The 26,214-nt window shown below is 42.6% G+C and overlaps 1 protein-coding gene across 2 annotated transcripts in view; it reads right to left on the minus strand.

The window, feature by feature from the left end:
- Positions 1 to 26,214, minus strand: part of TPCN2 (two pore segment channel 2) — a 57,555-nt gene that overhangs the window by 4,759 nt on the left and 26,582 nt on the right. For both annotated transcript variants that reach the window (XM_045015285.1, XM_045015286.1), the window contains 13 exons: positions 21,517 to 21,614; positions 21,006 to 21,087; positions 16,057 to 16,143; positions 14,505 to 14,624; positions 14,020 to 14,079; positions 13,808 to 13,936; positions 12,082 to 12,131; positions 8,889 to 8,988; positions 5,541 to 5,612; positions 3,495 to 3,568; positions 2,923 to 3,013; positions 2,735 to 2,817; positions 1,653 to 1,734 (listed from right to left, as the gene is read on the minus strand). In XM_045015285.1, the coding sequence (XP_044871220.1) occupies positions 1,653 to 1,734; positions 2,735 to 2,817; positions 2,923 to 3,013; positions 3,495 to 3,568; positions 5,541 to 5,612; positions 8,889 to 8,988; positions 12,082 to 12,131; positions 13,808 to 13,936; positions 14,020 to 14,079; positions 14,505 to 14,624; positions 16,057 to 16,143; positions 21,006 to 21,087; positions 21,517 to 21,614 (1,128 nt within the window). The remainder of the gene's footprint in view (positions 1 to 1,652; positions 1,735 to 2,734; positions 2,818 to 2,922; positions 3,014 to 3,494; positions 3,569 to 5,540; positions 5,613 to 8,888; positions 8,989 to 12,081; positions 12,132 to 13,807; positions 13,937 to 14,019; positions 14,080 to 14,504; positions 14,625 to 16,056; positions 16,144 to 21,005; positions 21,088 to 21,516; positions 21,615 to 26,214) is intronic.

The following is a 26,214-nucleotide window of genomic DNA, read 5'->3' on the forward strand; positions in this document are numbered from 1 at the left end:
GGTACAGGAGGGAGTTCGGGTGCGGGAGGGGTGGGGCAGGGGGTTCAGGGCAGTGTGTTGGGTACAGGAGGGGTGCGGGGTGCGGCAGGGGGCTCGGGGCAGGGGATCAGGGTGCAGGAGGGGTGCGGGGTTCGGCGGGGTCGGGGTGCAGGGTGTGGCAGGGGGCTCAGCTGCAGGAGGGGCTCGGGGGGTGGGCTCTGGCCCGATGCGCACCGCACTGCTCCAGGAAGCAGCCGGAACCTGGGGGAGAAGGGGCACAGGGGTCTGTATGTTGCTGTTGTTTCAGGCACCGCTCCTAGGAGCTCCCATTGGCTGGGAATGGGGAACCGCGGCTAATGGGAGCTGCTGGGAGTGCTACCTGAAGCAAGAGCAACACACAGACCCCTGTGCCCACCCTTCCCCACGTTCTGGCCACTTCCCAGGGCGGCGCGGGGGCAGGCAGGCAGGGAGCCTGCCCTTCCCCCGGTGTGCGTCGGGCTGGAGCCGCTCTAGGTAAACACTGGGGGAGGGCGGGAGGGCCGCGAGGAGCTCGCGGGCCGCAGAAAATAACCCCGTAGGCCCTGTGTTTGAGACCCCTGCTCTACAGGGCAACCTCATTAAATCAGGCCAGCCTCTCTGGACTTGGCCTCAGTGCCTTTGCAGGAGTGAAAAGCCATGGCACAGTCTCTGCAAATGGGAATGGCTTTTTCTGGAATCCTATAGAGCCAGCTCTCTCTGTAATGGGCATGGCAACCACAAACCTGCAGCCTAGGTGACTAGTACTGGAGATACACAGGTAAGTACAGCGCACAGGCAAGTCTTATAGCAAATAAGAACACCCAGGGGCGGCTCCAGGCCCCAGCACTCCAAGCGCGTGCTTGGGGCGGCATGCCGTGGGGGGCGCTCTGCCAGTCGCCGGGAGGGCGGCAGGCAGGATGCTTTCGGCGGCATGCCTGCGGAGGGTCCGCTGGTCCCGCGGCTTGCAGGCACGCCTGCGGGAGGTCTACCGGAGCCGCGGGACCGGCGAGCGGCAGAGCGCCCCCCACAGCATGACATCGTGCTTGGGGCAGTGAAATGTCTAGAGCCGCCCCTGAGAACACCTTACATTTATACCTTTCAAAGCTGTTTACAAACTATAATCATTCAGCACCAATAAAATGCAAACCAGCTCTGGGGCAGATAGTGATGGCCAACCAGCAAATAGTATAACATACAACAAGGGAGCAGGAAAAATGCGGTCCAAAAGACCCTGGAAAAAATACTTACTATTGCAATGAGTGCTCTGGAGTCTTTAATGTCTACACAAAGCAAGCAGGACCTTGGTTTGTATGACCTCATCCAGAAAATACACCCTCCAGCTTAATACAGTTCTCGTGTGCCAAGGGGTGACCAGACACACACAAGAATAGTTGGGTCAGTTCATGCTAATAATAACTGTTCTCTTTTCATTCCCATTAGAGGATATTGGATGGACAATATTCTCTAAAGTTAATTTAATTATTATGTCCATAATTACTCTTATCACTAGATGTCCTCTTAAGCCTGGACAAGCTTTGGATTTATTCCATCACTGAGTGCTCAACTTCACATAATGGCAAAACTCTACTTCCAATAGATCTGCATACAAATTCTCACACCCTTCAAGAATCTACAGCTAAAACTCATTCCCTTACCTCCAGAAGTAAGGCTACGAACAAATTGACCCAGATGACAGAGGAAGTTAGCCACCAGGCTACAAAATAGACCTTTGACCACCTGGAGAAGGAGGATATTAAAGAAAAAAAATAAAGATGTGTACAATATTATGAGACTAACAATTCCACCTTATAATGAAAATGTTTCTCCCCTGCCTTCATCCCTTAAAAAGCCATGAGAGTTCAAAGCTATGGACTTACATTTTTCCCCGTGAAAAGCTTCAACGTTTTCATAAAATAAAACAGTAGTCTGGGAGAAACCATTTGTTAAGTTTGGATCTCAATCAGTTGAGAGATAAATATACTGCCCCCCATCAGAACCCATCCCCAACCACCCGTCACACAAACACACACTCATATCACATCAATTTCCGAGTCTGAATTCTGAAAAAGAAATATGAAGTGAAATCTTGGCTCCACCAAAGTCAATGGCAAAACTGCCACGGTATAGTGCATTGTGCTTTAACCAACTGAGACACCAAAGGAAGGAAAAATTAACTTAAAGAAAATCAAGATTCTTAAACTATCCATGTTTACTTAATGCGAATGAAAGATGCTAGACTGACAACACAGGAGACTGAACACCTCCGTTTATCCACAGAACTGATACAGCAACAACACAAGCTTCCCCACAGTGATCTACCAACACATCTCAAGGTTGGCCTTGAAGGAGCACAGGCGGGTGAAGCAAACTCATATGGAGTCCAATCTCCAGGGTCAATTCAATTCTGGGTCAAGTCAACTGCCAACAAAGACTCCAAATTATTGCTAAATGCGATGCCCACTGGGCACTGGACTGAGACTACCAATTTTGCATAGACCAATAAACAGCTGTCCATTAAGTGGCAAGTTTTGGTTACTAGATACTTAGGTGGATTTGAAGAGAGGCAGCTCCATAGCAGCAGGCAGGCAGAAGTTTCATACGCAATTCCTGTTCCCAGATCATAATATGTGAGATCTGTCTATAGTTTCTGCCCATTTACTTTGAAGAACTATGTTGATTAGAACACAGGATAATACCCCAATGGAGGGTCTTCTTAGGTACCAGTTTTATTACTTACGGACTTGAATATCTTGAAAATGCATCCAGGAAAACTTGCCAATTGTTCACCACCATGACATCCCAGAGAGTTACTACTGCAGCCTAAGGAACAAGATGAAACAGAGGTTGAGTGGTTATTGCACTAACTGTCACTATTTAGACATCTTCAGAAAACACAGAACATAATCCACTAGCAACCACACTCACAGCAAAGTCATCAAAGTTGTTTGGCCAATACTCCAACTGCTCATAGGTCCCACACTGCAAAGTCCTGTTACCAGATGTTGTATTGACAACACTACAATGAAATTAGAGTGTAATGTTATTATAATATGCTATAACCTGTTCTATAGGTAGAACGCTTGCCTTGAGTTGAGTACCTCCACACAGGCAGAAAGAGAGCACTAGTTAGAGAGAAAGCAGAAAAGGGTCTGAAATTTCCAAGATGGTGATGAGCATTCTGGAGACTCAAAACAGTGATGGGACATTGGAACGATAGAATAGTGAGCAGGGGAGGAAAACCTGCAAGATTTAAGAGATTAGTGACAGACTGGAGAGAAAGGAAGCGACAAATAAGAGGCTCAGAGTAAACGAGTCCAAGATTCTTGGCCCACCACAAATTAAAAAGTATACTATAATAGTGAGAAGTGTACAGAAGAGAAGACTGTGGATGGAGGTACTTATCAAAGAGTCCAGGAAGATAAGAACAGAGGTATAAAGTGGGATTCAAAAACCAAGAGTATCTTTCCAAATACTGGACATTTAGAATAAAGCCTTACCTGATATTTCCCATAGGAACAACAGCACCTTTAAATAGCACTATGCCAGTTATAGCAAACGCATAGAAAACCACCTGGAAAGGAATACACATTAGCATTAGTCACTAAAATACTCAAAAACTAAATAAATTAGGGAGTTGTAAGATAAGCTCCTCAGAGACCATTCCATGTTAAAAAGGAACACAATCAACTTAAAACTCATGGAGTAACAGAGGCAAGGAAATTTGTTTAATTACCATGGGTTATTAGAACTGAAAGAACTTTTTAAAGCCCACTTATTTTTCACTCTATGCTGTATGCTTTCTTTCTATAGTCTAGTCAGCGGGGAATTGTTAAAAAAAAATGATGAAGTCACTTTTCTTTATGATAAGTTTCACCTTCTGGTTCTCTGTGCTGTGATGGCTGAACTGAAAACACTACAGAGATGTGGCTGTTAAAAACTATTTCTATTGGGATTTTAAAAAAGTTATGGGAAGATTGCTGTTGGACTTGGATTTCCTAAAAGCAAGCTTCTACCAAACCTAAGCTAAGGCCAAATTTAAATCAGCTATTTATATTTAATCAGAAACCTTTGTAGAAGCACAGCTGTAATCATGCTAAAGTTAAATTTTCAAAAGTGCTTCAGTGACTTTTGAGCATAATTCCCATTTTGAAAAAGGACCAACTCCCACTGATTATCAATGAGTACTAAGTGCCTTTCGAAAATGGGACTTGTTTTGAAATCACTCAGGTACTTTTGAAAATTTTACCTTATGTCAGAAGTTGCCTTAGAAATAACCTTCAGAGAGTTGTCAATGCTTTATAACTCTTACTGAAGAAGAGTTACTACTAGGCTGTCTTGAAACAACATGAGCTTTCTAGTGAAAATGCCAGGATAATTTCAGTTCTCATGTTTCTATATTGTTATTAAAAAAGTCCCAGGAAGGAAAAGGGTATTATATTCTGAGCTACATAAAAGAGGATTTTAAACATGTTGGATCCAGTTGATGCTACACCTCCACAGTCTGCCAGTAGGTGGGGCATCTGGCTTAGCAATGATAAACCAGTTTTATGTCCTGTAACACCAGCTATGAAATGAAGTCAAATATACACAGTAAACAGTCAAAAGAGAAACTGGCCAATAAATAACGAACATGATACGAACAGTGTATGTTGCAGACTAACGTTGGAAAAAATAAGTCTCAAATCAACAATAAATGTAATAAGGCCTCATCATGCAAAGAGATCAACTGAGCATCCTCAACTCTAACTTAAACAAAAATATTTGAAATTAATGGTAACTGAGGGTGCTCAGCCTATCACAAGATCGATCTCTTAGACTGTAAGCTCCTTGGGGCAGAGACTGTGGTGCATCTCCTGTCTGGGAGCATGAAAGCTGCTTGCACACTCTAGCACAACCGAGGACAGCTGCTGGTAAACCCAGTGCCTGCCCCCATGGGCAGGGCTGGGGACGCTACAGCCACACTGGAGGAGCTGCCTGGCCTGGATCCTGGCTCCTGTGAGCCGAGGCCCGACATGCTGCTACTTTCACCACTGCGGTTCCTGGTAGAGCCCTGCAGCTCCGCGGATATCCGCTTTATATCCGCAGATATAAATTCTGTATCTGCGCAGGGCTCTAGTTGTTTGAGTGGATTTTAATGTGGGCAACATATATTTCCTTAACCTTCTTCTTGGACATGGCTGAACTGTTTCAGCTGAAACTTAAAAAGGCCTGAGGCAGAAACCGGAAATTTCATCCTGAATGCTTAAAGTTTTGTAAAGTTTTAAGCAACTGAATAGAGGGTCTTCGAATGGAAAGTTGCTACCAGCTCCACATATAATAATCAACTAGTTTGTTGATTCCTTAGGAAGGGTTGCACTGCTAAGGGGCAGGATGAACACTTGGAAGCAAATATCTGATGTGCTGTTTGATGGAAATTAGTCATGTAGCTTCTGCTATTGTTACTGGGGACAATGTATGTACCTCTCCCTGGTTTACTCTGTTGAAAGCGTACCCTATATTGCAGCATATTATAGAAAGACTGACAATCTCAAATTGTAACTCACCACCAGCAGCCCTGCAAAGGCTCTTAAGTTTTTCACCAGATCCAGCAATGTACTGGCAACCAAAGCCATGAACTAAAACAAAACACAGAATTCTTATATTTTATTATACATTTTTAAGCCCCACTGATCTATTGTAACTAAAATGATACAAAATGATGGCAGGCTGGGAAAACGAAGTGCAGCTAAATACTTTGCACTTCTAATACAGCATCTAGCACAGTGAGGTCCTGACTCATGCCTGGGACTCCTAGCTGCTTTGACAATACAAACAATAGCAGTGATTTTCATCCATGGATCGCCACATACTGAGTACAGTTAATGAATGAAGCCGTATACTCTTCTGAGGTGGATGCTATTACAATAGTACTGTCACAGTTTCGCAGTAACTGTATTCCCCCTCTGTAGTCCTTTTAGGGCATCCACTTCAAGCTTTCAGGCTCCCAGCCATCACCTGTCTTCAGCTGAGACCCTTGTCTTTCTCCCTCCTGATTGGGGGTTTCAGAGTTCCTTGGGTTACACTGTGATATCCCCAGCAAACCAGATTGCCTTAACAGGCCAGTATCTGCACTTTGCTTTTTCTCTGAAGTGTACTGCCAGTTATGTTACCACACGGCTCCATCTAAGTAAACACATCTATTCTTAAGGTAAACAGACTACAGAGAAAACATATTGAATCAATAAAAAAAAACCTACACACATGCTAAAAAGCTTACCATAGGTCACCCCAGCTCCAGCCAAGGGCAGCCACAACTGGGTCCCCCACCCTCTTGGACTGGGCAGAACAGCCGTTTCTTTAACTGGCTTGGACATTTAACTGGCTTGGACAGGTAAATCAGCAGACAAACACCCATTCAGGGCAAAACTTCAAAAAGCTGGGGTTTTGCATAACCAGAGTTGGGGAATTTGCATTAACCTCTCCCTAGCGAATCCCCAGAAAATCCACTTAACACTTATTGTCCCAAAAGTCCACACTTGTATGGCACATTTTCAGTAGTCTTTTGTACTCCCAGTAGTTACATAGCTTACCTCTTTCCCCACCCAAAGAGTTATATACAATCTCAGCCCAGAATACTACATAAATTTAATAGTCAAGGATACTGCAGGAAATTGTCATTTCTGTCACAATTACAGACTGGGAAACTGAGGCAAACACCATAAGTGACTTGCCCAAAGTCAGACGGTGACCATAGGTGAGCCAGGAATGGAGTCCACAACTCCTGACTCTTGATCCCGTGTCTGAATCATTAGACCACACTCCCTCACTTTCCAGTTTGCACTTCACCCTGACATTAGCTAAACATTTGTTCTACTGAACTGGGATGCAAAGGCTCCCGGGATCTCCCAGCCTAGGCAGCCTGAGAGACCTCACCCAATTCTGAATAGGGTAATGTGTCTCTTGGAACTACCCAAGCCTGCTTTCTTCCCAGGTGCAGTCTACAGTCTGGTACTAGCTGAGCATAACATATGAATATGACATGCAACAAGGCTGAGCCAGATTGTTCCTGGCTGATCTGTCCCTCATATGGGTTCACCACTGCTATAAGCAGCTTCAATATTTCCAGGTGTACAGCTCCAAATGTTGGCTGTTTTTGCCTTTCTACAGCAGGCTCACTTGCTATGCACTAGCCTCTGTTGTCTAGGACCAAAGCTTTCAACTGACCAGAGTGATAAGAGAATTAGAAGGACTCAATCTCAGAGCAACACTATATTATCCTCAATGGTTAATACTGGCATCAATGGTTAATACTGGCATCACTTGATACAAATCTGAAACAAGAGAGACTCATAGACTTTAAGGTCAGAAGGGACCATTATGATCATCTAGTCTGATCTCCTGCATAATGCAGGCCACAGAATGTCACCCACCCACCCACTCCTGTAACAAACCCCTAACCTATGACTGAGTTACTGAAGTCCTCAAATTGCGGTTTGAAGACCTCAAGCTGCAGAGAATCCTCCAGCAAATGACCCGGGCCCCATGCTGCAGAGGAAGGCGAAAAACCTCCAGGGCCTCTGCCAATCTGCCCTGGAGGAAAATTCCTTCCCAACCCCAAATATGGCAATCAGTTAAACCCTGAGCATGTGGGCAAGACTCACCAGCCAGCACCCAGGAAAGAATTCTCTGTAGTAACTCAGATCCCAACCCATCTAACATCCCATCACAGACCACAGAGACAAGGTGGGTGAGGTAGTATCTTTTAAACTTCTGTTGGAGAGAGACAAGCTTTCGACCTTACACAGAGCTCTTCTTCAGCTCGGAGTACCTTTCCCAGACCTGAAGAGCTCTGTGTGGCTCAAAAGCTAGTCTCCGTCACTAACAGAAGTTGGTCTAACAAAAGAAATTACCTCACCCACCTTGTCTTTCTAATAACCTGGGACTGATACAGCTACAGACACACTGCAAGCCAGAAATAAGTAAGATTTGCACTTTTAAGAGGAAAATTTCCATATACTGCATCGGCTCTTTGAACCTGAGGTGAAATTGGGCGTGGATTGTAAGTAGGTAGGGTAGGATACGAGGATGTGGGAAGTAATTTCAATTACAAGGATAAGTGCACAGGCATGTCACCTTTGTGAATCTGTGTTCAAATCCTGACCTAGACTGCAAGTTAAAATAAAGTAGTTGTCTCATCCTAGGTTGCTATTTACATGAACAACAAAATCCCAATACAAGGCCCTCAAACACAGGGTTTGTTAAAGAAATTAGGTGGAGGAGCCAGCGTAGCACCTAGAAACTATTGTAAATTCCTCATTTTAGTTGTATCCACTCAGGTATTCAAGAGGGGCAACATAAGACAAAAGGTCACTTATAGGGTATGTATACACTGCAGCTGGAATTTCCACCTCGGAAATTTCCACCTTAGACACGGGTGCGCTAGCTTTCACCCAACTAGTGGGCTAGAAATAGCAGTGTGGCCACCGCAACTTGGTTGCAGCTCGGGCAGCTGCCTGAGTACGTGCCTAGGCTCTCTCACAGGACTTTACTTGAGTAGCTAGCCCATGCTGCCACAGCTACACTCAGGCCCAGATTAACCAATGGGCAACTCAGTGCACTTGCACAGGCCCCCATCTTAGGCAGGGCCCCCTATCACCAGCATAAAAGGAGATGGGCGACCACATCCAAACCACCAGATCATTGTATATACCTTCCCCCCTCCCGCATCACTCCACATGCTGGAAGGGGACAGAGCGAGGAGTTTCCAAGTTGTAAACCCAACTCCGATGCCTCTTCAATGCAATTCAAGCCCATCTGCGATGAAAGGGTTATTATTCTGAGAAGGTTCTAGGAAGTTTCATCGTTGGACTAGTCGAGAATTCAGGAAGTGAGAAAAAGCAAGGCACACGCACCTTCATATTAGGGATAATCCGCAGAAATCTGAATACAATTAGCATATTCACCAGGCGCACCATATCCCACAGAGACAGCAACCCCATCATTTCGGGTCTCCTACGAAAGACACATGAGTAATGGTACAAATTAGAGAAATAGCTAGTGACATTAAAAAAAAATAAAATAAAAAATAAAAAAAACCAATGGAGAAGCAACTGGTGATAATTTTTCATTTGTTCTTCACAAATTTTGCTCAGCATTTGTGGGTTAATAATTTTTAGAAAAAGGAAGTTCTATTTCATCATGTATAATCTCTTTATAAATCTAATGCTGACAGTTACAGAGCTGAAAATTTACCTGACCGGAGTCTCAGCCACAGGAAACATTAATGACTGACAAGGAAGGGATCCACAGATAGCTGCCATCACTTAAGCTACAATTTTAAATGCAGACATGACATACATGCATCCCTAGCTGTTTAAATGTGTATTGAAATGCCTGGTCAAGTGATTTTTGTTTCTACCAGACAGCCCTTCTCCAGTCTCCTCAAAGGAGATTGACTTTGTGTAGTTTGAATTCTCTGAATGGAAGTGAAAGAAATAGGTTAGATGCAAGTCCCTCTGGAAACCTGACCCTGTCTAGGAGTATGCTGCATCCATGCTGAGCCAGGCTACTACTAACTCACGAGGGAGGAGAGAAGCTAGAGTCATGGCAGTGCACCTCATAACTGATACAGTGGCAGAATGCTCTACCCATTTAGATTCCTTTTCTAAAGTCCATGTTAAAAATGTGTGTAGACAGCAGGCAGACCTCATGATCTTATAGGATATTTTAATTAAAATATTCCAAGAAAAAGAAAAGCATCGATCACATTCAAACTTTTCTACTATTTTCCGTGATAATTCCTTACTCATAAGGATTTGTTTTTATCTTTCCAAGTATTAACTGACTTTCACAGTCGATGAATAGCAATGAAAAAATACAAAGAGTGCGCTGCAGTTAAGAGATCCCAGAGTAGTGCAGTTACAGAAGGGATGTGCATTATTGGCTACTAATACACTAATATAATTGGTTTTGCTGCACTCAGCCTTCAATCGACACACTGAATTCACACAAATTATCGTACATCCTGCCATGCCTTACTGCTTAACTAAAACAGCATTCTGCACATTACAGGGTCACATTTGAAAACTCAGTGCTAATAATAGTCGGCTCTTACATTGGAACATTGTGTGCTTCTGTTGCTCGGAGGGAAAAAGGCTACTAGAAAATGCAAAACTCTCCAACAAATAAGTGAAAATTCCAAAGCCATGATTCAGGTAACAAAAGATACTCAATCCAAATCCTAAAGCAAGAACTAAGAAATCCCAGCACAGAAGGCATACTCTGGAAATATTTTAATACACTGCCAGTTATGTCCACACTGTGATAAAAAACCCACAGCACCAAGTCTCAGGGCCTGGGTCAGCTGACTCAGGCTCACAGGGCTCAGGCTGTGGGGCTATAAATTTGCAGTAACAGATGTTCAGGCTCAGGCTGGAGCCTGGGGTCTGAGACCCCATGAGCGTGAGGGTCCCAGAGCCTGGGCTCCAACCTGAGTCCAAACATCTTCACTGCAATTTTATATTCTCTTACCCTAGTCAGCTGACCTAGACCATCCAGGGCCATGCCATGGGTCTTTTATTGCAATGTAGACATACCCATGCAGACCCAACAATCAGCTAACACGCTGTAACGGACATCTCAAGATTAATTCTGATCCACCTGGTTGTATGTTCTTTTGGCAGGGACATTCCTTTCACTCTGTGGTGGGTGGGTGTTAGTGCCTAGCACAATAGAGCATCAGATCCCTGACTGGTGCCTGTGGATGCTCTTGCAATACAAATATGATATCAAATAATAATGATGTGCATTCACAAATCAAAGGGCAAAGTTAAGCCCAAATTTATCAGATGAATTTGCGTGGGAAATTAATTAAATTCAGAGAACCCACTGTAAATAGCTTGTTCACAGCTATTAATATCCTTCTGACAGAGTTTATCCAACCATCACATTTAACTCAGATATGTCATTCGAATTGCATTCCGAATGAAACAGTTTTTCTAGCTATGACAGCTAATTACCAGTTACCTCAAAGCACTCAAAGCACTCAAAGACTGCTATATGAAATAAGACTCAGAAAATGCCTACATTAAAGCGGGATAAAATTCATATGAAAATTTCTTTTAAAAGTTGGCCCTTCAACACAGAGGGAAGAAAGTTAAGTGCTGGAGTCCATTACAAATGACTGTCACAGGAAAATGGAGGACAGACTCTTTTTCCAAAAGTAAGTGGAAGCAGATCACTTGTATGACTGTTTAAAGCAAGAGTCAGCTGCAGCAGCGTGCCATTTTTAAAGGAGCATCTATGATTCTTGTTCTTCTACTTAAGGGGAAAGAGCCACTCAACAGTCTTAACTCAAGAGCCATGAGAAGCAAAGAGCAGTAATTAAACCACTGCTTGGTTACTGTGTGCGTATATTTTAAAAATCTTTACTCAATACACAGAGAGAGAGGAGAGAAATTCTGTATCTACAACTTATTTCTACAACAAAACTCAAACTTAAAGCTACAGTGAAAGTTGTGATAAGAGTCTATACAGTTAGGTTTAACTGTAGCCTGTTACAGAAACAGAACAAGGGTAGCACCAGTTATTGTTTGCAATACATTAAATTTCATTTCATATACTTTGCACTATAGGGACACAAACTATTTCTCCAAGTCTGCTCTGCTTTCATTCTAAGCCAGCCCTCACGGTACATATACTCATCCTTCTCTCAGAACAGCAGAATAGATTTTTTGAATTCTGTCAGAGATCTAATAGAACAGTATTCTCCCAATTCTCTGTATTGCCTGACCTCTAGTGACTGGAGAGGTGAATTACTGAAGTAGCTTTTAACAGGTTTGACAAGTTATGGTAGGCAGGTGGTTTTTTTTAGTAGGTCTGGCAAGTTACAGCAGGCATATGTAGACAAATAGCTAATGTGTATCATGTTTGAAAAATAAGAACAACCAACGTTTATAAATAGTTAGTTGTCCCTGGACACTGAACCAATGAGAGTACATGTGAGCTATGCAATTTTTGACCAGGATATTTTAAGTCCCAACACCAGTTAGTTTCCTTATGCTACAATTTTCAGAAGAGCTAGAAATGCTTACAAAGAATACATACCAGCCTGGATGAGGAAATCCATACACAGCAAAAGTTGAGACCTCCAAAACCTTTTATTACAAAAGAAAAGAGGCAAAACTGCAGCAACTCTGATGTTTGTTTTGTGAATTAAAGTCTCAAGAACTTGACCTCAAACTTCTTCCAAACAGACAGGGACAAGAGTTTTAGTCACTAATTTGACTTGCTATAAAGCTAGGTAATTGTCAATTTCAGCTACCAGATCACAAAATTACCCCTGCTTCCCCACCCAAATCCAGTGGTGGGAAGTAAACCTTAACTTATTTCTGCACAAGAAGTAAAGTGCATGCAGGGTTTTGTTTAGGTATAAGACCTCGCAGCAGGCAGACTAGCAGTTTCAGAACTGCAATAATAGTTTCAGAGAAACTAATTCTATGGAATCCAAGTTGAAAATGGCAAGTTTTAGAATTTAGAATAAGTTAGAATTTTTCACCTAGTCTTTGAGAATATCATTAGTGAAACAACTTTGAAAATATAAAGAAAACAAAGGCTTTTACTACTGTTCTACTAAGAGATCTTATAGGGTATTAAGAATTGGAGGTTTTCAGAGGAGCCTAAGAAAGGTGCCCAGATTCAATTGTATTTAAATGGGATTTAAGCCCTAACTTCCTTCAGCTCCCCCATCTGGGTGATTACAAAGGGCAACTGAAGAATGTCCTCCATTTAAATCCAGTGTGCATGAACAATGAATTCTCCTCCCCCCACATTAAACTGGAAAAGGCTTCTTGTTTTAAAGCCAGAAGTTTAAACACCAACTTGTTGGCCTCTTGGGCAAAAACTATCTAAACAAACATAGTTGGACAAAAAGCAAAAAAGCAACTGTTGGCTCTTAAGTGGGTGCAGAATACCAAATTTAGATCTGGTCTAAGGAAGTGTAAATCCATTACACCAGACTTGAATCTGGTCTCAGGCAGCTGTCACCAAATAACTACCTGAATAATTAGTCTGCTACTCCCCACCCAAATGGTAAGGTTATTACAGATTATGTAAGGCCTGGTCTACACTGGGGTCGGGGGAGGGGGCAAATCGACCTAAGATACGCAACTTCAGCTATGAGAATAGCATAGCTGAAGTTGAGGTATCTTAGGTCAACTTACCTCACGTCCTCACGGCGTGGGGTTGATTGCCGCCGCTCCCCCCTCGACTCTGCTTCTGCCTCTTGCCGCCGTGGAGTACAGGAGTCGACGGCAGAGCGATCGGGGATCGATTTACCACAGCTACACTAGTGTAGAGTCACCCTAAAATGCAATAGCTTCTCTTATTGTTATTTTGTTTAAGAGACTTGAGCTCTTCAGATTTAACACTGAGGAGGCTGTGTATGGAGACGCTCACAACTCCAAATATCTATCTCCAAAATGAGGGGTAAAATATATCTATTAATATTCTGGAATATCAATACAGTCGGAGTGTATATAAACAAGTAGACCTCATCACTGAAGGGTAAATTTTTGACCAAGCTACATGCCAACCAGTAGTAGTGAAAAATGCTTCCACAACGTTGTCCGCTAAAGGTTCTGCATTGTTCTGAGATACAAGGATCAAGACAAAATTTAATTTCAATATGAAAAATGTATTGATCAGTTTCTCACATGTGCCAAGACTGTATAAATCGTTCTCTCTGACTCAAGCAAATAATGTTGACATTAGATCTGGGTCATCCTAGAAACTCACTTTCAAGAACTTAGTGGAAGTTGCCCCATGAACTTACCAGCAGAATTACAGTCAGAAGTCCATCAAATCTATTGCTTGGGTACGATATGTATCTTTTAAACCCCATTGCCAGTATTTTCAGCAGCATTTCCAGCAGATAGTACAGGATAAAAAAACAATTTATAGCCTAGAAGGTGTAAAGTGAAGAACATCCTTAGAATTAAGCTTTGAGGAGCAACAGCAACCACATAAGACATTGATACTTCTTACCCCCAAGAAATAGTCATCCCGTTCAGAAAGCTGCTTATCTGCATCCATTACCAAGATGACCTGGAAAAACAAAAAACCTCTGGTGAATCAATAGTTGGCTGCTGTACCCTAGAGCAAAAATGCACCACCTAAAATTAAGATGGGCTCCTCCCCACACCCACCCCCCAGCTCTGAGACAGTAGGGCACTTTAAAAACTAAGAAAAAAATATATGATTCCTTATTCACCTCTCTGTGCCTCAGATCAATGATACTGATCTCCTTTGTAATGCACTTTGAAATCTACTAATTAGAAGTACTATGCAAGAGCTAGTTATTATTACACTCTGCAGACACCTTTCTAAACAGAGAAATTATTCCTTAGTTTTAAATATTCTGGATTAAACAATCCATAATAGAGACCTCTGCCATAAGGTGGTGGTAGGAATGCCAAGTAATGTACAAAACTAAATCCTGTTCTGTTTCTGATGCAAAAATCAATACTTACACATATAGAAATTATGTTTGCTAGTGCTACAACGTTCCCTAAGTAGCCAAAGAAGTGATGGCCAAAAGCAAACTGCACTTTCTGCAGAAAAGGAGACTGGTACTCCGGTGTGGGAGGATGCTGAAAAGAAAAGAACACAGACATTTTTGAGATTCAGAATCTAAAACCTTTGTTAGGAGGAGTAGGGAGAAAGACCCAATTTAAGAGAAGAATAAAGGATAAACTCAACCCAAATGCAAGCAGGGAGCAAAACTCCACAGAGCTCAAATTTCAGAGACATTGCATACATTTATGGCAGGACTGAATTTGTTCCTAAAGCCTGGTCTACACATAAAGTTGTATCCGTTTAACTAAAGGTGTGATTTTTAAACCAGTTCAGTGATATTGGTGCCAAAAACCACATGAATGCTGTTATTTTGGTTTAGAACAAGTTTATTTTGATCTAGCTTATGTTGATTAGGAATCAGTTAAAGCTAAATCAAAGTAAGCCCACCTTAAACCAAAATATGAATGTCCAGACAAGGGTTTGCACCAGTTTATAAAAAGTTTTAAAGCCAGTTTAAGTTAAAAAAATCAATGCAGCTGTGTGCACACAAGCTTTAAGATTGTATGTTTCACTGAAGCAAAAATGACTTCATTCAAGGACTGGGAGGCAAGACTTCTATTGAGGGAGGCTTTGACATTGTCCTCCAAAAAATAAACATGTGGGGACAATGATTTACCTTAAAATGGGACTTTCTCATGATGCTAAAACTTTTAAAATGCCTCACACTTTTCATCACAAACCTATTTACCATGTGTGATTTTAGTTAATTCCCGTATGCACTTCTAATGATAAAAAATGGTGTTTAAATAATAATGCACCATATGCTCATCTTCTTGTTAATTCTCCACGGAAACAATACATATAAATTTGCAGTATTGATCCTTTCTAGTGTATTTATTGGTCTAGAGACCACGTGATGAGGAGACTGAATAAATGCTCTTCGATGTAATGCTATTGACAGATTATTTTTTTTAATGTGAAATGGTTTAATTCTTCTAGCACAGTCCAGTCACTTAAACAAAGTTTATACATGGTAGTTTGAGTTTCCTGCACTTATAACAGCTAACTTACAAACGAACTTTTGGGGAAACGTGAAGTCTCTCTCCAACTCATCTTCCACTTGCTTATTACTAATCGTATCTTCTAATATAGGAAAATTTACACCCATTTTGCTTAGTCGAATCACTTAAGAACTCCAAGATAAGAAGCATTACAAACATTTTTGTTTGGCTTCTGTTTGGATAAGTTTTTTGGGAGATGCATTTAATGTTTTAAGCCTCAACACTTGAAAAGTGGCCATCTGACTGAAAACCAATGGAATTTGCCACTATAAAAACCATTTAGGAATAATACAGTGAACACACCGTGTAATCGATGACTCTTCACCGCTCCATATATATGTACTGTCTGCTCAATGTCATGTCTTCACAGCCAAAGCTTGCTATTTACTGTTGTACAGAACTGCACAGATTAACAGTGCTATATTAATAATTGTCATGCACATACCTGTTTAACAGGATCTTTGTCGAGTTCATCAAAGAGTTTCTGAAACAGGGCAGCTGACAGTATGCCACAAGGGCATGACCGAACTGTCTTTACATACAAGAGAAACACAAATCAACATCTGTGTTTAATATATCTGTAGGGAGGGCAGATGCCTGAAGACTATATCAGTACTCAGGGAAGCAGCAGGCTCCAGTAGGCCAGGCACTGGATTAGGACCAGTGGTGGATTAGCCACTGGACCCCTGGGGCCTGTTCCAAGGAGCTCTGGCCACCGGGCAGGTGGGGCATGGGAAGCCCCCACGCCCCAACCCCGCTCCACAGCAGCAGCCAAGGGACAGGGGAAACCATCCCCTGCCCCCATCAGCCTCCAACCCGGTCCCTGGCAGCAGCCACAGGATGTTGGAAGCTCCCCACCCTGGGAAGCCCCTGGGCCCAACCTGCTCTCCGGCAGTAGCGCTGCGCAGGCGGGACAGGAGAAGCCCCAGCGCCCCGACCCCAGTCCCCTGCAGAAGCACGGGAGAGGGAGGGAGGGGGCAGAGGGGGTGGCAGGGGAAGCCCCAGCTCCCAGACCCCCGCTGCAGCCCTGAGACTGGAGGAGCTCTCACTCCTCGCTGCAGTCGCAGGGCCGTGGTGCGGGAATAGAGCTTCTCTGGTCTTGGGGCCATAGTGGCGGGGGAGAGAAAGGAGAAAAAGGGGTTGCGGGACTGCAGTGGGGAGGGCAGAAGGATGGGGAGACCCTGGTTGGAACAGGGGTGGGCCCTGGGGAAGGGGCAGAAAGGGGTGGGGTTGTGGGCGGGGCACAGGCAGAAGGGGCGGAACAGGGGTGGGGCCGCAGACAGAAGGGGTGGGGAGGGGCCCCCCATTGGGGGGATGGATTAATTACGTCAGCAGGAGGGCGCTCTCCCTTCGGCACAGAGCGGCTACACTAGAGAGCTTACAGTGGTGCCGCTGCATTGCCTTAGACCGGTAGTTCTCAACCTGCAGCCTGCTTGCGGCCCAACCAGCACACAGCTGTGCAGCCCATGTGACATCCTCAGGGCCAGACAGGTAGTGTATATATTGTGTGGATGCAGCCCACATAACACACACAGAGCTGCATATGCAGACTTCAGTGGTAAACAGGCTGAGAACCAGTGCCTTCGACTCTAAACGTTCAAAACATAGGTACCTAAAACACTTAACCAATAGTGTGATTGACTTTGATGCTGATCTACCTTCTGTTCTATATTCCCCCGCATACATCCTGCTCTGAGTAACTGAGACTAGAACTGACAACCAAGGGAAACAAAATATATATACTCCCCTCCACACCCCAGCCTCCATTTCATTTCAAGCATATTTGTGCCATCTGGCTCCTGCTGCTCTTTAACTAAACCTACTTCAAGAGTCTTTATTTTGGCTTTATGCAGAGTTTCATACACATATGTTTATATATAATGTACTTTCCTAAGCTGTCATATGCAATACCTGTTGCAAGAGAGTGTTCCTAGAAAAGACTGAGACATGGGCAGAAAAGCCAACTTGGTATGACCCATAACAATTTAACAAGAGGCGTTGAAATGTAATCAAGATAATCCACTTGTATGCGAATTTCAAAGAGATGTACTAGACCAGCAATCATTAACCCATTAATTGTAGTAATAGAAATCAAGGGTAGATGCTAAGTGTATTTATCTGTGTTTATCTATATATTGTTAGAAGTTTAACAAAATGAACAGATTAGCTTGTACAGGTTAATTCCCTTTGGTGTTTTAATTGCTTTATATTATGCATGCAGATAGTTCATTTAACCTTAAGATCAAAAATGTAAGATACAGCAGAAACTCAGTTATGAACCCTCAGGAATGGAGATTGTTTGTAACTCTGAACAAACCGTTACAGTTGTTCTTTCAAAAGTTTACAACTGAACGTTGACTTAATACAGCTTTGAAACTTAACTATGCACAAGAAAAATGCTGCTTTTAACCATCCTAATTTAAATGAAAGAAGCACAGAAATAGTTTCCGTACCTTATCAAATCTTTTTTTTAAACGTTCCCTTTATTTGTTTAGTAGTTTACGTTTAACACAGTCCTGTACTGTATTTACTTTTCTTTTTGGTCTCTGCTGCTACCTGATTGCATACTTCCAGTTCCAAATGAGGTCTGTGGCTGACCTGTCAGTTCATAACTCTGGCGTTCTAAGGTTTTACTATAGGGTAAGAAACTAATAATATTATCTATATTGTCTTCAACTTAATTATCTATGCAAATGAGGAAGTACCAGCTAACTGCCTTAATTGAATGCAACTAGTTTACCTGTGTATGCATAGGAAATAGAAGATTAGCTACAAAGCAACAATCTCCACTGCCTATTCTATCTCAGGGGAGGTCTTACTGTGACACGAGGTTTGTCAGCTTGCTAGGGAGCTATAAAGGAAAGCCCCAGACCTGACCCTCACATCTCAGGTCTGCTTAAAACTTTAACATGGAAGGTAAGATCCAAGCCATAAGACTGAGGTCTCCAGGTTTACCCTGGAATTCTCATGGAAGAACTTGAACAGACTATTCCTGGACTGCCTATTGGACTATAACCTTTTAAACTGATTCCAGAAAAACTTTTACAAATCAGAAGCCTCACTATCTCTGCTATAAAATTGACCTAAGGACTTTACACATATCTGTATGTATATTGATCTTTTAACCACTGCAACTCTCTTCTTTGTCCTTTTATTTTTCTAGTCACTAAAGGGTTAGCATCTGCGTGAATACTGGGTAAGATCTGAGACTCATACTGTCCTGGAGATAAGTGTCTGGTCCTTTTCGATTGGTGAACATCACATATGGCAAATCAGGCTTTCAGTAAACCCTCACTATATTAGACTTGCTTATCTAAATGGGGACCAAGGGCTGGACTGCTTAAAGGGGACTGTAAATAGCTTCTTGTTAACCAATGTGGTGTTACAGAAGCTGTTTTGTTCCTTGGATTCGGCCAAAAGAAATCTGATGAGGTTCAACAAGGACAAGTGCAGAGTCCTGCACTTAGGAAGGAAGAATCCCATGCATTGCTACAGACTAGGGACCGAATGGGTAGGAAGCAGTTCTGCAGAAAAGGACCTAGGGGTTACAGTGGATGAGAAGCTGGATATGAGTCAACAGTGTGCCCTTGTTGCCAAGAAGGCTAACGGCATTTTGGGCTGTATAAGTAGGGGCATTGCCATCAAATCGAGGGACGTGATCATTCCCCTCTATTTGACATTGGTGAGGCCTCATCTAGAGTACTGTGTCCAGTTTTGGGCCCCACACTACAAGAAGGATGGGGAAAAATTGGAAAGAGTCCAGCGGAGAGCAACAAAAATGATTAGGGGGCTGGAGCAAATGACTTACGAGGAGAGGCTGAGGGAACTGGGATTGTTTAGTCTGCAGAAGAGAAGAATGAGGGCAGATTTAATAGCTGCTTTCAACTACCTGAAAGGGGGTTCCAAAGAGGATGGATCTAGACTGTTCTCAGCAGTAGCAGATGACAGAACAAGGAGTAATGGTCTCAAGTTACAGCAGGAGAGGTTTAGGTTGGCTATTTGGAAAAACTTTTCCACTAGGAGGGGGGTGAAGCACTGGAATGGGTTACCTAGGGAGGTGGTGGAATCTCCTTCCTTAGAGGTTTTTAAGGTCCTCTCTGGCTGGGATGATTTAGTTGGGGATCCTGCTTTGAGCAGGGGGGTGGACTAGACGACCTCCTGAGGTCCCTTCCAACCCTGATATTCCATTAATCTAATTATAGAATAAACCACCAGTTTGGGGGATTGTCTGCCCTATTCCTTGCAGTCTGCCCATTCTCAGCATGGCCCATCCAGGCACCTGGTCACAAAGGCATTACCAGGTCACATTGTTAAAGATGTTGTGACAATGTCTGTGACAGAACACATGCATTGCTGGTTTGTTAAACTCTGATCCAGGGATGGACTTATGTCTTCCACTCTTAAAAATTGGAGTTTGAACTGTGACAGAAGTCAGGCCTTTAGGGAGTAGATTTTCAACCTCGTTGCTTAACTTAAGCCTCCCACAAGCCGTACTAATGCCAAAAAGGAGCTAACCGTGGGCATGCTATCACCCATAGTTTAGCCCTGGTTTTCCTTAGAAATGGGCATTTCAAATGATAGAAGAAAATACTGTAGGAAGCCATGTTTAGCACATCTAGGTCTGCTCTCCTCCTAGCTCTAAAATGTGCATTGAAGCATTCAAACGAGCAAGTCTGACACATTATCTTTCACTGACCGTTGTTGCGTTCTCTGTCCCTTCACATAGGAGAAACAACACTAACTCCACCCTCCCTGCTCACTACCCTGAAGAGTGAGTAACCCTAACATCTGGTCAATGGCTTCAGAGAAGATTTGAGAGCCACACTATACTGAGAATAATCTGCTCAACTGATCTAGTTACCATTTTTACACAGATGCCCCTTTTCCATTATAAAATCGGGTTTTAAAAAAGAATTTGCAACAAAAATGTTTAATGAAAACAAACTAGACCACCACTAAGAAGTGCCTGAATGGCTCTGGGGGGGTTATAATAAGAAATAAAGCCTTCTGCCCTCGGTCACTGGTTCAAACTGAGTTTGCCAGTAGTGACCAAAAGTTGTTTTCATCAGACAGCTGCTCACTAACCCATAAGAGAAATGAGTTTGGTGGTCCAAGACCAGCTGAGAGCAGACTGGACACACACCGTTTCCACACCACCATTCAGAGTCTCAGCAAGAAGGCCAAGAAATAAATGGTCTTGCAGCCCGAACTGACCTCTCTCACACTCAGAGGGGATTCTGATATTGGCAGGGCAGTGGGAAGAAGCTTCTGCTGATGTGACCACTCTCAGACCTGCTCTGTGGTTAAACAGAAGACTTCAGTCTCCAGGGCTATCAGGCCCGAACCTTTAACAAGAACTGACATGAACATAAACAAACAAAAACAGATTCCTACCCTCAAGATGGCTTCCTTGCAGCAAGAATCCATTTCAACTTTTTGAAGCACTTGTAGTAAGGTATTAGCACTGACACACAATCTGTTAAAAATTAAAGTAAAAAAAAAAAAGAGAAACTATTAACTCTGATGGACGTCTTGAAATATAATCTGCCTCTCATGAAGGCACCATCAAACTGCTGCTCTTAACTCCAGCCCTGTGCTTATTTGTTAAAGCAATTACAACAGACATGGAAGATTAGGTGTGAAAGCAAAAACCAGCTTCCATCCTCCCCCACCTATAAGACAGACACAAATGACAGCCTCAGAACTGTGTTTAAATTATATGGATATAATATAATAGGGTGCAGGAGAAAGGCAGTCAGAAAAACAGCCCATTAAATAAACAGATGGGTGATAATCTGTCTTCCCCCCAAAAAGGGGAATCTCAGGAGAAGTAACAGACACAACCGGAGGGAAAATATTGCTCTCTTCCCCCACAGCAACATACACTGTGGCATTCTTCACTTACGCATTTGTACTGACAGGACTCTCCTTCGGGGAGCACAGCACTTCGAATGCAGCCCGGATTCCTAAACGTCTCCTCAAGAGCGAGGACTGAACTGATTTCTATACAGTGAAAACAATACAGAGGAGAGAAGTTACCTTTCAGTAGCTATTACAGAGGCAACTCGCGTAGCTGAAGTGAAGAGTGCCCTGAGTCACAGCCCATCTCTCAAACCAAAGCAAACTGCAAGCCTCAAAATGAGCCATTTCTGTTCAGTTAAGAGTGGGTTTCAGCAAGGGCAGGTCACCCACTCTCTGCCAATTCCCCCACCACTAGCCACCAGCAGTCCATCTACAGAGTCCAATTGTATATTTGCTCTGCAGTTTAAAGAGTAACTTTAAAAAGTTTCAAGGCTGAGATCAGTGGAGTCCAAGAGAAGACATATTGCTCGGAGAGAGCAAGAAGACATACGAGTCCTGAAATTGCTAGGCATGAGCAAGGAGACAGGGGACAGAGGAGAAGAATGCTACAGTCCAATCTCCCTACAGGACCAAGACTTCTGGCCAGAGAACACACTGGCCTTCTGGCATCCCCGGGAATCATGGCTGGTTTGGGAGATTTCCTACCCCCTCTTCCTTGAGATTGGACAGTAAAAAGGGAGAGAAAATGGGGGACCATCTGAGTTCACGTAAACATCCAGGGCCTGATTTTCAAGCCCCGGCCTCCACTGGTGTGAGTACACTTTTGAGGGAACTAACCCCAGAATGTGCAGGTGATGAGAGGTATTAGAGTATCCAGAAGCATAAACGTGCACCACCGTCCATGTAGAACACGTCAGTTACGATCCCACCAAAAGCAGGCCCCCGGCCATTTTTGTCTTATCTGTACTTTTTTTATATACGACTTTTTCACACTAGCAACCGCCATGGTCAGTATGTGCATCTCTCCACTATCTTTCTGTAGGTCAAACTGAGACAGGTGGGGAGTGGTGAGCAGGAAAGGAATATGCATGGCATTTCCCCACTTTTTGTATCTGTCACATTCACAGACCTCTCCCCCCAAGGAAAGCCCAAGACTGCTCCCCATAGAGTGCACATTGCCTCCAAAGGGGTGTGGGAGCCTGGGAGCAACATCCCCAACCGTTGCACAGGTTCCTGGAGTGAGTTGGGTATTGTATCGCAGGGAGTATGCTGCACTCCACGCGGGGCACAGCAGCAGAAACATTTCCCCTGTGCACTTCTGAGCACCAGGAGGAATTCAGCAGGGCTATGTCTAAATGGTAAGATTGTTCCCTATGGGAGGAGAGATCATGATTCGAGTAAGGAATATCGAGGAAGCATGGGCAATTCAAAGGCCCGCTCAACCATCTTGTATAAAGAGGCACTCACCTTACATGGGAACTCCTCCTGCAGTTCTAAAGAAAAATAACTAAGAGGGTGGGTAGAGGAAAGAGGAAGCAGAGTGAATGCTGTGAGAGATACCAAGAACTGATCTTAGTCACTGCCAGCCTGTGATTTCTTATTCATTCTTCCTTCTCCTCAACCCCACAGTGCCCACTTGATGTATTTTTAATTAATGGCCTAGGATTGGCAGCCTCTTTCCTCCTAAAAGCGTACTATACATCAAAATACAATAAATCAGTCCCAGGAAAAGCTCTTATATGGTAACAAAAGCAAGGACCCAGGTTAATTCAGAGGCAATGGAAAAGCCATCTTCCAAGATCTATGCTCAAGAAGGTGGTGGCAGCAGTTTTAAGTAGGGCTGTCGATAAATCACAGTTAACTCACGCGATTAACTCAAAAAAATTAATCGCAATTCATTGCAGTTTTAATTGCACTGTTAAATAAGAGAATACCAATTGAAATGTATTAAATATTTTGGATGTTTTTCCACATTTTCATATATTTTGTATTCTGTGTTGTAACTGAAATCAAAGTGCATATTATTTTTTATTACAAATATTTGCACTGTAAAAATGATAAATAAAAGAAATAGTATTTTTCATTTCACCTCATACGAGTACGGTAGTGCAATCTTTTTGTCGTGAAAGTGCAACTTACAAATATAGATTTTTTTTTTGTTACATAACTGCACTCAAAAACAGAACAATGTAAAACTTCAAGTCCTACAAGTCCACAAGTCCTACTTCTTATTCAGCCAATCCCTAAGACAAACAAGTTTATTTATATTTACAAGGGATAATGCTGCCCTCTTCTTATTTACAATGTCACCTGAAAGTGAGAACAGGCATTTGCATAGCACTTCCGTAGCTGGCATTGCAAGATATTTACATGCCAGATATGCTAAATATTCGTATGCCCCTTCATGCTTCAAGCACCATTCCAGAGGACATACTTGCATTCTGATGACACTCGTTTAAAAAAATTAGGCGTTAATTAAATTTGTGACTGACTCCTTGGGGGAGAATTGTTTGTCCCCCTGCTCTGTTTTACCCACATTCTGCCATATAATTCATGTTATAGCAGTCTCAGATGATGACCCAGCAGATGATGTTCATTTTAAGAACACTTTCACTGCATATGTCACAAAATGCAGAGAAGGTACCAATGTGAGATTTCTAAAAATAGCTACAGCACTTGACCCAAGGTTTAAGAATCTGAAGTGCCTTCCAAAATCTGAGAGGGACGAGGTGTGGAGAATGCTTTCAGATGTCTTAAAAGAAAAACATTTCAATTCAGAAACTACAGAACCCGAACTATCAACAAAGAAAATCAACCTTCTGCTGGTGACATCTGACTCAGATAATGAAAATGAACATCCGTCGGTCCACACTGCTTTGGATTGTTATCAAGCAGAACTTGTCATCAGCATAGACGCATGTCCCCTGGAATGATGGTTGAAGCATGAAGGGACATATGAATCTTTAGTGCAGCTGACACGTAAATATCTTGTGATGCCGGCTACAACAGTGCCATGAGAACGCCTGTTCTCACTTTTAGGTGACACTGTAAACAAGAAGCGGGCAGCATTATCTCCTGCAAATGTAAACAAACTTGTTTTTCTTAGCAATTGGCTGAATAAGAAGTAGGACTTAGTGGACTTGTAGGCTCTGAAGTTTTACATTGTTTTGTTTTTTAATGCAGTTTATTTTTGTACATAATTCTACATTTGTATGTTCAACTTTCCTGATAAAGAGATTGGACTATAGTACTTGTAAGAGGTGAATTGAAAAATACTATTTCTTTTGTTTTTTTACAGTGCAAATACTTATAATAAAAAAAAATATATAAAGTGAGCACCGTACACTTTGTATTGTGTTGTAACTGAAATCAATATATTTGAAAACAGAGAAAAACATCCAAAAATATTTAAATAAATGGTATTCTATTCTTGTTTAACAGTGCGATTAATCATGATTAATGTTTTTAATCGCTTGACAGCCCTAGTTTTAAGGTAAGGTAAGAGCTTGTCTCTTCAATGTCACCAATCTTGAACAGTCCCAAGACTACCTACATTGCAAATCAAGCATCCTCATTTACTGTTGAAAGTCATTCAGCTGGAAAGGCCGTGAGTGTAAAACCTGATGTCCAATCCTGTTTGAGGAAGAAAGAGCCTTTCCCTATTCCTCTCACTGACTCACTCTTACCCATAGCGCTCTCTCAGCCTGCCAAGGACCACACATGGGTACAACATGCAACAGACTCAAAAATGAGGGACGCTAACATGTCAAATGCTATGGGATTCATTCCTGTATCATGTTAATACCTCTGCCTGTATCCACCGTTTCATGATTTTTCATTTCTGAGTTAGCACTAACAGCCCCTCCTGCTGAAGCGATCCAAACTTCACCTCACCTGGAGGGCAACACTGACACACACAAGGTAAAGCTCGTCTGTGCAGGAGACAGAGCATGCTCAGTGGTCCATCCAAGACTGTGCAACAAACTTCCCCAGGAGCTAAGGACCATTACAAGTCTCACTATCTCCTGCTCCAGGGGCAAGGCATGTTTCTTTGACCTTTCCTTCTCCAATATAAACACTTAGCAGCATATACATTTTAAAGCAAACCAAAACAAAGCACTACACTGAACACACAACTCTCCCCTAGAGGAGAGGATAAGTGAGAACAATCCCCACATTGCTTAATGCACTACTGAAAGGTACTCCAGTACTATGGTGCAAAGGAGTATATAGTGTACGACTGATTCTTTATAGATCATAGACTCCTTTCATCTGAATTTAAGTATCCACGGATATACCTGCATCTCAGGCAGTAACTCTTCCCCCAACCCAGTGAATAAATAGTGGCAAAGGGGGAATGAAGATTCAGCAACCAGCCAGATTAATGTCTCCTTGTAATTGACTGGCTAGTCACTTCCATGGAACTCAAGTTCTGCGGTTTGCACTTTAAATTACAGCATGTGCCACAATACAGTCTAAGCATTAAATAAAAATAAAATGGAGAGAAAAGGTTCTCTTTACAGGCAAAAGTTATAATAACACAACTTTAGTGAGGACCAGTCACCACTTCTGACTTGATGATTTCACTTGCTGAATCATGCAGGAGAAATATATAACAGTGATTTTTTTATAATACACATAGACCTGAGCCACATAGTTTTTGTTCTGATACAGCTATTTTGGTTAGGGGGTGTAGGTTTTTTACAATAGTTAAATCGGTACAAATTCTAGTGCGAGAACACAGTTACACTGGGGTATAGCTTACTCCTCTTCTCTTACAGGAAGAAGCTATACTAGTATA

Source organism: Mauremys mutica, chromosome 4 (genome assembly GCF_020497125.1).
Source record: "Mauremys mutica isolate MM-2020 ecotype Southern chromosome 4, ASM2049712v1, whole genome shotgun sequence".
Classification (NCBI taxonomy): Eukaryota; Metazoa; Chordata; order Testudines; family Geoemydidae; genus Mauremys; species Mauremys mutica.